At 41.5% G+C, this 12,186-nt stretch overlaps 1 protein-coding gene across 1 annotated transcript in view; it reads left to right on the top strand.

The window, feature by feature from the left end:
* Positions 1 to 12,186, top strand: part of LOC311243993 (myosin-7B-like) — a gene marked incomplete at both ends in the record, with an annotated part of 128,528 nt that overhangs the window by 17,663 nt on the left and 98,679 nt on the right. The window contains 6 exons of the mRNA XM_084333401.1: positions 1,838 to 1,931; positions 2,936 to 3,028; positions 4,877 to 4,940; positions 5,021 to 5,119; positions 8,865 to 8,968; positions 11,017 to 11,155. Coding sequence (XP_084189527.1) covers positions 1,838 to 1,931; positions 2,936 to 3,028; positions 4,877 to 4,940; positions 5,021 to 5,119; positions 8,865 to 8,968; positions 11,017 to 11,155 — 593 coding nt within the window. The remainder of the gene's footprint in view (positions 1 to 1,837; positions 1,932 to 2,935; positions 3,029 to 4,876; positions 4,941 to 5,020; positions 5,120 to 8,864; positions 8,969 to 11,016; positions 11,156 to 12,186) is intronic.

The raw sequence follows: 12,186 nt of genomic DNA on the forward strand, positions 1-12,186 counted from the left end.
TTTACTCATTTTAAAACTGATTTGCCTTACCTTGCTGCTATCTTTTTTATGCTTGTTTTATATGCTTTACATAATTTTATGCCATAGAATCAAATCATAAACAAAGTGGCCTATTGGGATGCTAGATCCTAATTTAGATTTTATATGTCTGCACTTTATGTGCTCATTTTGTGTGTCTTTTTCTGCTGTAAAGCACTTTGAGCTGCAATTATTGTATGAAAGGTGCTATACAAATTATTGTTTAGGCTGCTAAACGAACAATGAATGAACACTACACAACAACAACCACCAAACACACATAGCACACACATCCACACGCACACACTCACTTTAAACAAACACACTGTAGCACCCACTACACACACTTTATAGCACACACCCACTTTAAACAAACACACTGTAGCACCCACTCCCCACACTTTATATTTATGGATGAAGGATTGCACTACAACTCGTACACCTTACTGTAAATTGTACCTAAAATTGTACCTCATCCCATTTCTGCTTTGCACTAGATAGTACTGTACATTAGTACACTGCATAGTTGTGTATTGTATATTATATGGTAACTCAGAACATTGTACATATGTCTATACCGAACAACTGTGACCTCATTTTCTTCTTCTAAATTCATGCTATATTATGTTATTATGTTATTTGATACTATCTTGTCTAGCACAGTCTCTGGAGCGTAACAGTAAGAAGCATTTTGTATGAAAGTATTCTGTACTTCTGTATGACAACTATTAAAGAACTTGAACTTGAACTTGAACTTGAACTTATTATTGTAAACAAGACAAACGTCTTTCTCAGGTCTGCATCCCCTTAACAATTGTGTGTATTGAGCCGTACTGTATTGTACCCATTCTGCAATCTGTTAAATAAAGTTTTCATTCATTCATTCATTCATTCAGTCAATACTTCCATGCGTATAAATTGAGGAAGCGAGCGAGTCCGCGGCCGCTCTCTGCCGCGCGCGGCAGCGGCAGAGCGGTGGATAGGGGGGCGGGTCACGTGGGGGTCGCGGCCAATCAGAGGAACCCGGAAACCGAATTCCGTTGCGGAAGCGATACACACGTCCTGGCCACTAAATCAAACACAAATTCAGGCTGCCCTGGTCACTAAATCAAACACACCCTCAGTCAGACTGCCCTGGTCACTAAATCAAACACACCCTCAGACTGCCCTGGTCACTAAATCGAACACACCCCCAGACTGCCCTGGTCACTAAATCAAACACACCCTCAGACTGCCCTGGTCACTAAATCAAACACACCCCCAGACTGCCCTGGTCACTAAATCAAACACACCCTCAGACTGCCCTGGTCACTAAATCAAACACACCCTCTGGCTGCCCTAGTCATTCAATCAAACATGCCCACACTTTACCCTGTGTCAGTTCAGTTGTTGCTTCATGTAACTACAGTATATAAGATTCTAGACTCAGATTGTCACAATTTTCTGCCAATGTGTCTGCCAATTTGCATGTAGTTGAACTATACCTATTCAAAGTAGTTTTACAGTAGTTTGACAAACAACATTTTTCTGAGAGTGGTCAATATTTAGTTAAACTACTTTTCATTGTGAAGTAGCTAGTAGTTTGGTAAACTAGTTTTAGAGTAGTTTCCCCAACAATATGTACCTTGTGTACTGTGTACTGGACTCTATTCTGCTTCATATACCAGTGGTTCTGTGGCCTTCCTCCGTCCTACTCTATGTTCTCCTACCTTTACACCTTAGTCTCCTGTAAAGATACTGTAACATTAAATACAGATGTAACTGTAAATGACTAATGTAAATGACACATATACTGGTACTTTTCGTTCTTCCTATACAGAGGCGAGTCTGGAGCTGGTAAAACCGTCAACACCAAGCGGGTCATTCAGTACTACGCCATCGTCGGGGCTCTTGGAGAAACTGTGAAGAAGCGAGTAAGACGTCCTCTCCTCCCGCCTGCACACTATTGTCTCATGATTTATTCATTCCCATGCTTGTCCAACCTGTCTGTGTGTCTCTCGAACCTGTCTGTCTATTTGTTTGTCCAATTTGTCTAAGTTTATTTGAAATGTTTTGAATCAAAAGTGAAATAGTTCATTTTGTTACAGTTTAGTTATGTTTCACATTGCCAATTCGCAAACTTTTCCAAACAAAGCCATGTGATCACACCGGTCAGCCTTTTATTTGGACATTCACAAAGGAACAAATGTGAACAAAAATTATCTTGTGATCCCCACTTTGGCTTGCATAATTATCATGAAATACTAGATGTTTTCCAATTCACTGTCAGTGAATAATTATGTGCCACCGCTGGCGAGGTATTTGTTTAGTATTACAACATTATTTGGCTATTTCAACTTACTAGCATTAAAAATATATTTGTGCTGATGAAAAATCACACATTTGGAAATGTCAACAAAAACTGTCCATTCGATTTCTCTGGACTTTTCCTGCTTTCGGTCTGATTGCTTTCACACCTCAAACAAACGGCTCCAGGTTTCACTTGGAAGCGGACAGAAACCACCTCAAACAGGTGGACCATTACTAGAGGACCAGATCATCGAAGCTAACCTAACCTGTCTCTCTCTCTAACCTGTCTCTCACTCTGCTCTCACCCAGGGCTCATTGGAGGACCAGATCATTGAAGCTAACCTAAACTGTCTCTCTCTCTCACCTGTCTGTCTCTCTGCTCTCACCCAGGGCTCATTGGAGGACCAAATTATTGAAGCTAACATAACCTGTCTTGCTCTCTAACCTGTATTTGAATGAATTAATGAATGAATGAATGAATTTATTCACACACACGATATATTACATATACATATCTTCATGTATGTCTCTCTGCTTTCACCCAGGGCTCATTGGAGGACCAGATAATTTAAGTTAGCCTAACCTGTCTCTCTCTCTCTAACCTGTCTGTCTCTCTGCTTTCACCCAGGGCTCATTGGAGGACCAGATCATTGAAGCTAACCCTGCCATGGAGGCATTTGGTAATGCTAAAACCATCCGCAACGACAACTCCTCTCGCTTTGTGAGTTATTATACACTAACACACACACACACACACACACACACACACACACACACACACACACACACACACACACACACACACACACACACACACACACACACACACACACACACACACACACACACACACACACACACACACATACACATATATTGTGACGAGCCTGGTGGGGTTCAGACTAGCCACAGTTAAAATACAAACAAATTCGACAAGAGCAATATCAATCAATACGAATATTTATTGAAATAAGGCAGAATCCAGTTCGAGAATGGTCGTAATACAGTCCGATGGTCAAAAACACAAAACAGGCTCGCCGACAGAAAAAGGGATTGTTCAATACTCAGGGTAGTCGTCCGGTCCAGGGTCAGTACACAAGGGGGTTTCTCAGCCAGTCTAGGGTCCAGTACACAATGAACACCTTCTCGCCTTCACCTCTCCTCTCACTACCTCTCACCATACACAACTCAGAATATCTTAATCTCTCTCTCTATGTCACAACTCCAACCTCACCTCCACTCAACTTACTCCTGACTAACCTAGTGTCTTGTAGTATGTGTGTCGGGGTGTGTGCACGTGAGATGTGGGTGAACTAATGATGCGCAGGTGTGTTCTATCAGTACTAATCAGCTACCTAATTGTCTCTACTCCTTCCGTGGCAATAATATCTCCCATCCTTCACATATCCATGAGAGGGGGGGTGATATCTGTCAAAATATATTAGGGATTGAACCGACCTCAATCGCACGGCACAGACAGGAAGTTCAGAGTTAGCCAAATACTAGGGCGTATTTATTTACAGAGTCACAAAAGGGGTAAAGTAACAATTATGAAACAACAAGGGAGACTGCCATCGGCAGAGTTCTCTGCGGCTCTGCAGATCCTCCTGGTGATAGCAGTGGGGAATCGGTATTTGACGTTGTAGCGGCTCTGCAGATACTCCCAGCTTTAACTCGAGGTGGAAAACGGAGAGAGAGAGAGATATCAATAACAGTCCAACGAAACACAGAGGCAGTGTGGTTCCCTCCTCCCTTAGCTGTGTCCAGAACCAATGAACAGTAACAATCTTCAGTGTTCTCCACAACACACAAGTTAGCTGAGTTTAGTGCAAACAGAAATTATATCTTCAGTGTCTCTTCAAAACACACACTTCAACTGAGTCCAGTGCAAGCAAAAATGATAATCTTCTGTGTTCGTCACACACACAGACAGAATAATCCAGAGGGGTTTGGTTCCAACTCACCCAAGCGCAAACGCGTAAAGCGGGTAAACGAGGCGCAGCTCCAAACGGGGAACAAGGTTCTCATCAGCGGATCTCCACAGAAAGTCCTGGAGGGAAAGAAGACGAGGCACAGCAACGGGGAAAAAGCAGGCAAAAGCAGTTGTATTCCAAAACGACCCGACATCGATTGAAGGGAAGTCCCAGTATAAAAAGCCTCTGGGGCGCTAATCAAAAACTATGACAGGTGCGCGCTGGAATTGATACTTGCTCCAAAAGCGTGTGGCGGGGAATGCACCAATCAACACAGCACCTTAAAGGAGCGGAGCGTGTGGCGGGGAATGCATCAATCAACACAGTACCTTAAAGGAGCGGAGCGTGTGGCGGGGAATGAACCAATCCTCACATATAGAATAACATCAGGATTTATGTAATAGAATACACAGTAAAGTGAAGCCTATTCCCCACTTTGAGTTAACTAGAAAAGTGGAGAATGAAAGGATGGAGAATAAACCTTGCTAACCCCTCTACAACTCAAACTGAAAGTCTCCCCCCTCTCTCTTTCTTTCTCTCTCTCTTTCTTTCTCATTATCTGTCGCTTTCTCTCTCTCTCTCTTCTCCTCTCTCAGGGGAAGTTCATAAAGATTCATTTTGGGCCTACAGGGAAGCTGGCGTCTGCTAACATCGACATATGTAAGCTGTGTGTGTGTATGTGTGTGTGGTATTGATCATCTGTATGCTTGTATATTGATGTATATCTTCATGACATTCAGACCTCTTAGAGAAATCCAGAGTGGTGTTCCAACAGCCACAAGAGAGAAGCTATCACATCTACTACCAGATCCTGTCCAATCGCAAGCCAGAACTACAAGGTAACTGTCCAATAATAATAATAATAATAATAATAATAATAATGGAAGAAAATTGCATGACATCAGAAGGTCTCATGGTGGGCGGTTAGGTGGCCGAGCGGAGATTGCGTTCGTCACCAACCCCGGAGCTGTGAGCTGGATTCGCCTGTTCGAATCCAGCTCACAGCTCCGGGGTTGTCACCAGCTTGGCTGGCCGTCTGCACTAATACAATTGGCTGTATTAGAGGGTGGGAGAAGCTGGCGGGGTGGGTCCGGGTCGTTGTAAACAGCGACTCCTACAGTTCGGTCGGGGCGCCTGCTAAGCGCGGATAGGACTTGAGGGGGATAGTGTGATCCTCCCACACGCTACGCCCTCTCGATGAGAATCCGCGCTGCCAGGTGAAAAGAAGCGGTGATTGGCTGGATGTGTGTCGGAGGAAGCACGTGGTAGCCTCCACTCTCCCAGATGATCTGACTGTGGGGGGTAAGTGCGCAGCGACCAGGAAGGGACTGGGAATTGGCATACGACTAACATTGGGATGGGAGAAAATCGGAGGAAAATGGAGGGGGAAAAAGACAAAAAAAAAAAAAAAAAAAAAGGTCTCATGGTGTCCCACTCAAACAACTCTCCACCACCAGCAGCCAGTCTGTTGTTATTCCATCATTTATTTTGACAAAACCCGGCCAGCAAATCTCTTAACTCATTCCCCACCAACAACGTTTATATACGTTATTGGGCGCCATCCTTTGAACGCCAACCACGTATATACGTTATTTGATCGTTTTTCCTTTGTTTAGATATTTTTATTCATTATTCATCCAGGGACCTTGGTGTTACCATAGGGAATGAGTCTGAGATCGCCAAAGTGCAATACCGGCCGCATCCAGCTAGACGGCGGTATCGAGCACCCTTTGAAACCTTGTATCTTGGCCTGTGTAATGGCCAAATGTCACCAGGCTCACTTTTCTTTGTCGGGCGAGCGGAGCGGTTATAGCAATTGGATTGAGAAGCGTCAAATGCTCCCGATGCATGATGTGTGGTGGATTATGTTGGCGACACGATGGACACCAATACTTGGAATCACGATCAGATAATTGGAATATTCTTTTTGGGGTACATCCTAGTCAAGGTAAGGACTATACTATATCACTATATACTATATCAATCCAACCATGTCTTCACCCGGATTGCAACGGCTGTGTGTAGGCCTGTCGCGATAATCAATAAATCGATTTATCGCCCGATAATTAAAATGAATGCAATGATTTTGACGGGCGCGATTAATTGCTATTTGCGTGTTTGTTTTAATGAGGCGGAACCAGTACCTCTTGTCAGTCACTCTCCGTGTGGGGAGGCGGGCCGCTGGCGTTACTAGAGTACAGCACGGAAGCTCCTGTTAGCACCATGTGTATGTTGGGCAGTAGCAACGCTACATAGCTTAACTACATTTCTCAATTGCGTTGCTCCTTTTAACCAAGTAGCGTTCTTTGTAGTGTAGCTATTTTTAGACCCAAGTAGTTACTCGCTACTGCCCGGAGAAACTGGACTGCTAAATAAAGATTAAAGATCTAGCGTTGATGCTATTCAATGCTATCAACATTAGCTAAATAGCTAACCAACTAAATACAATGTATAACATAGCTACAACACACAATAACGTTAATACAATTACATGCATCATTGTTTACAATGAACGGGTGGGGCTAGTCAAAGGACTGGACACAGGGACAAGTTAAACATGAATTAATTTATTATAACAGGTAGTTTCGAGTCGCGCTGTCGTGCCTACGCACCACAGGGCTAACCTATTCTATACGGCTTTGACGCTTCCTCCTCATCGTTGATTGCCTGTAGTAGCTGCATCTAACGTTAGTAGCTAACGTTAAAACTAACCTAAAGTTAGTTGTTCACCAACAATCTCAACATTTGTTTCATCATTAGCTCAAAAACACAGAACCGGACGAGACAAGTTGTCCGCTCATAGGTTCTGCTAGGATAATAACAACATTACTTCCGCTCCAGTCAGTGGGTTTCAAAATAAAAGAGCAAAGTCTAAAACACCGGAAAAGACGTTTATTTTGTACAGCGTTTTCCTCCACGAGTACTCGAGTACATCATGTGATCAATCTATCTGGATTATTTTTGCCCATCCCTAGCTTATCCTGTGCTGAAAAGTCTCCATTTCAATAGAGATAGTATATATTTTGGTGTTTATTTGATTATTGTTTCACTGCCTTTTATTTATTATGTTTCCACAGTTTTTTCCTCATACTTTATTAACATTTTGTACATGGTACCACAAGGTACATTAATAATACAAGTACATGTTAAAAGGATGACACAAAAAGCCAGACAGAGGGCTTGTTTCCAGTTTCAGTTTGTTTTATAATAAACAATCAAACTGAGCATTTTTTGCCTGCCTATTTGTTTGGTGGAAACTTGATCATGAAGTTGATAAAAAAAAAAAAGTAGTGCCGATGTAGCTAGCTATTTTTGCCATGTTGCTTGTAGTGTAGCTCGGTACATTTATCTGGGGATAGCTATTGTTGTAGTTGAGCTATATTTAAATGGAGAGTAACTGGTAGTGTAGCTTACTACATTTTCCAAGTAGCTTGCCCATCACATAATCCGCGAGCCACAGTAAACAAACGCGAGCCACAGTTAGGGTGACCAGGTGTCCCGCTTTTGGTTGTACTGTCCCACCATTTGACCTAATGTCCCGCGTCCTGCATATTGAGAGGATGTCCCTCTTTTTGAAGCAAAAAAAAAACATGGGTCTAAAAGCCCCTTCCTACAGTAAACCTAGCAACCCGCCTCTTGTCCACACACATTGCTCTGCTCGTTTTATCATTGCTCTCATGGAGATAAAACTGGGAACGAGGTTACTCTGCTTGTGACGCTACCTCATATCGCAGATCTGATTGGTTAGGTAGTAATTTAGGATATTTAAAATGTCTTCCAATGTTAAATAAAGGTTTATTGCACTTTGAAACGGTTTCCTTGCATTATTATGCTATTATCATTATATTAGTAAAAAAATTTAAAAGGTTCATTGAAAACTTTTGGGAAATACATTTCTCAAAAAAAAAGAAATTCTCTCAAAACCGCAATAATCTCACTTATCGCAATAATTTGTAAATGTGTTATCGTGACAGGCCTAGCTGTGTGTAACGTTACTCCACAACGTATGCCGTTGGTGACGATCAAAGCATAAAAAAACTCCCCCCCCCCCCTTTCATGCATTCATGATGAAACATAATACCTACTATATAGATTTCATTTCGGAATAGTAGGCAAGAAACGCCAACGTTTATAGTAGAATTGACGTATAAGGCTATTACTCAGACTTTCGGGAATTACCCCAGACCACGCTATAACTCTACTTATATTCACCATGGTATAACACGGGAACGTATGGATGAACATTTTAATAATTTTTCACATATTGAATGATAGATAGGTGATGTCAAATGGGCCATAGTATTGTATCTATAGCTATAATATAGAATATAGTTATAGCTCTACAAACAAGGTGACGCACTCCTATCTTTTAAAGCATGGCAGTGCTAGAACGGTACCCGTCTAATCCCTGGCGGTCAACGAGTTAATGACATCAGTATTGTGATGTCAGAACAGTGTTTGTAAGTGAAATATTAACTACCTTGTTTACAACCAGGAAAATTTCAAAGAGAAAGTTGTATTGTAGTTTAAATCTAATAGTCAGAAAATTGTTATACGAGCTTTAATCTATGAATTATGTTCCAGACATGCTGCTGGTGACGACCAACCCATACGACTACCACTTCTGCTCTCAGGGTGTGACCACAGTGGACAGCATGAATGATGGGGACGAGCTAGAACTCACTGATGTAAGAGACACTCTGCCTTTGACATTTACATTTAGTCATTTAGCTGATGCTTTTATCCAACGCAATTTACAAATGGTGTACAACAAATCAGCAGAAGGGGTACACCTCCGGTGGCTAAGGGTAAGTGGTATTGTTCATCCAGCTACAGTAGCAGTGCATTGCAATAGTCGAGGCGAGATATGACTTGCAGGAGGAGTTGAGTGGCTTATTTGGTCAGGAAGGGGTGGATCCTTTTCACGTTGCTGGGGAAGAATCTACAGGTTGTTGAGGCAATGTGAGCAGAGAAGTCCAGCCGGTCGTCAAGGACCACACCTAGGTTCTTGAAAGGTCGGTCAGTGGGGACGATTCAGCCGGCAAGTGAAGTAGCTCTATTTTGCTCAGGTTCAGTTTGAGGTGATTGGTCAGAGACTTGGGTATCTGAGGCAGGAAAGGAGAGAAATAGTTGAGTGTCATCAGCATAGCAGTGATATGAGAAGGCATGATTAGTGATGTTAACCAGAGATTTAGTGTAGAGAGAGAAAAGGAGGGGTCCAAGGACAGAACCCTGGGAGACACCCCTCTATAGGGGGTGGGGGGCCAATAGGGTGACTCTCCATGATACTTGATAGGAGCGGTGATTGAGGTAGGATGACCGCCATGCCAACGTAGACCCTACAACTCCCATTCCTGCAAGGGATGTGAGGAGGATCTGATGGTTGACTGTGTCGAAGGCTGCCTACAGGTCCAGGAGAATTTATTTTAATGATGCCCATATTCTTTTGCTGCGTTCATGTGGTGTTGGGTACTGTATATCAAGTGGATGAGTTTCTATTTTTTTTCACCTTTATCTATAGGATTTTTCTATTATTTGAACAAACATGTGCAGTCAAATTAAAGACAACAACTACTTGAATAAACATATATACATACAAATAGGAGACACTCAATTATTCAAACAAACATACATGCACAGACTAATTGAAGACATAAATGTAGACACCCAATTATTCTAACAAACATACATGTACAGATTGGTCGGAGACACAAATGTACAGTGAAAACACATGGACGATGACCCACCCCTTATCCCTCCCTACCACCCCTGGGACCAAGAGCACACTCAGAGACGATGTGGCCCAACTTGGTTGTTACATCTGGGACAGGTGGGGTTTACAGATGGGTATATTTGAGCCAGTCTGTCATTAGAATAGTGTATTCTGTGAAACACCTTGAATTGAATTAAACCATGTCTAATACAAATGGAGGAATTATGTATAGCGGAGATGCAGTCTTCCCAGATACCCTCAGGGAAAACCATTCCTAAGTCGTGTTCCCAAGCTTCCAGTGTTTTAGTGCTTGTTGGTGGGTCAGTGTTTTGGATAAACTCATTATGTTCTGGAGATTAAGCCCCTGTTGAACAAATTCAAATTTAATATTTCATATGCAGTCTTTATCTGGAGGTTTGGGGTAAGTATGAAAATGTTTGGAAGCAAAGCTATGAGGTTGTAGGTATCTCAAAAAGTGTGATTGTGGTATGTTGTGCTCTTTGTTCAAAGTTCAAATAACAATAACAAATGCATTTTCATCAAATAGATCTTCAAAGAAGACCGATCCGAGTCGATGCCAACCAGCAAAAGTAGCATCCATGTGTGAGGGTGTGAAAAGATGGTTAAGGGACAGAGGAGATAGACCACTCATCTGATTAAGATTAAATTATTTACGAAATTGGATCCAGATTTTAATGGAATTAAGCACTACTGGATTAGAAAACATACTAGCATTAGTGCATGTTGGCAATGAAGCAGATAACATGGAAATTGATGAATGTGAGGCGAGTTCCATTGTTGCCAATATAGGCCCCTCTCTATCCGTGAATGCTGCCACCCAATATGACATTTCTCCCGACTTTGGCACATTCCTGAGGACAACATTTCACTGACATGCCTATAGGTAGAGATACCCTCGAAATACTGAAAGGTTCCATGTTCGAATCCCACCACAGAAAGCAGGGTATTCCAGTTAATAATGTCTTCTTCTTGTTCTTGGTCTCTTTCTTCTTCTGTGTGTAGCATGCCATGGACACGCTGGGTTTTACTCCAGACCTGAAGTACGGCTGCTATAAGATCGTTGGAGCCATTATGCACTTCGGCAACATGAAGTTTAAGAAGAGACAGAGAGAAGAACAGGCCGAGGCAGACGGCACAGAGAGTAAGATACTGTCATCCATAATGTAATCTATAGGCACAGAGAGTAAGATACTGTCATCCATAATGTAATCTATAGGCACAGAGAGTAAGATACTGTCATCTATAATGTAATATATAAGCACAGAGAGTAAGATACTGTCATCTATAATGGAATCTATAGGCACAGAGAGTAGGATACTGTCATCCATAATGGAATCTATAGGCATAGAGAGTAGGATACTGTCATCTATAATGTAATATATAGACACAGAGAGTAAGATACTGTCATCTATAATGTAATATATAGGCACAGAGAGTAAGATACTGTCATCTATAATGTAATATATACAGTAGGCACATATAGTAAGATACTGTCATCCATAATGTAATCTATAGGCACAGAGAGTAAGATACTGTCATCTATAATGTAATCTATAGGCATATAGAGTAAGATACTGTCATCCATAATGTAATCTATAGGCACAGAGAGTAGGATACTGTCATCTATAATGTAATATATAGGCACAGAGAGTAGGATACTGTCATCTATAATGTAATATATACAGTAGGCACATATAGTAAGATACTGTCATCTATAATATAATCTATAGGCACAGAGAGTAGGATACTGTTATATATAATGTAATATATAAGCACAGAGAGTAGGATACTGTCATATATAATGTGATATATAGGCACAGAGAGTAAGATACTGTCATCTATAATGTAATCTATACAGTAGGCACACAGAGTAAGATACTGTCATCCATAATGTAATCTATAGGCACAGAGAGTAAGATACTGTCATCTATAATGTAATCTATATGCACAGAGAGTAAGATACTGTCATCTATAATGTAATATATACAGTAGGCACACAGAGTAAGATACTGTCATCCATAATGTAATCTATAGGCACAGAGAGAGTAAGATACTGCCATCTATAATGTAATCTATAGGCATATAGAGTAAGATAATGTCATATATAATGTAATATATAGGCACAGAGAGTAAGATACTGTCATCTATAATGTAATCTATAGGCACAGAGAG

Source organism: Notolepis coatsorum (assembly GCF_963971535.1).
Source record: "Notolepis coatsorum genome assembly, chromosome: 17".
NCBI lineage: Eukaryota > Metazoa > Chordata > Actinopteri > Aulopiformes > Paralepididae > Notolepis > Notolepis coatsorum.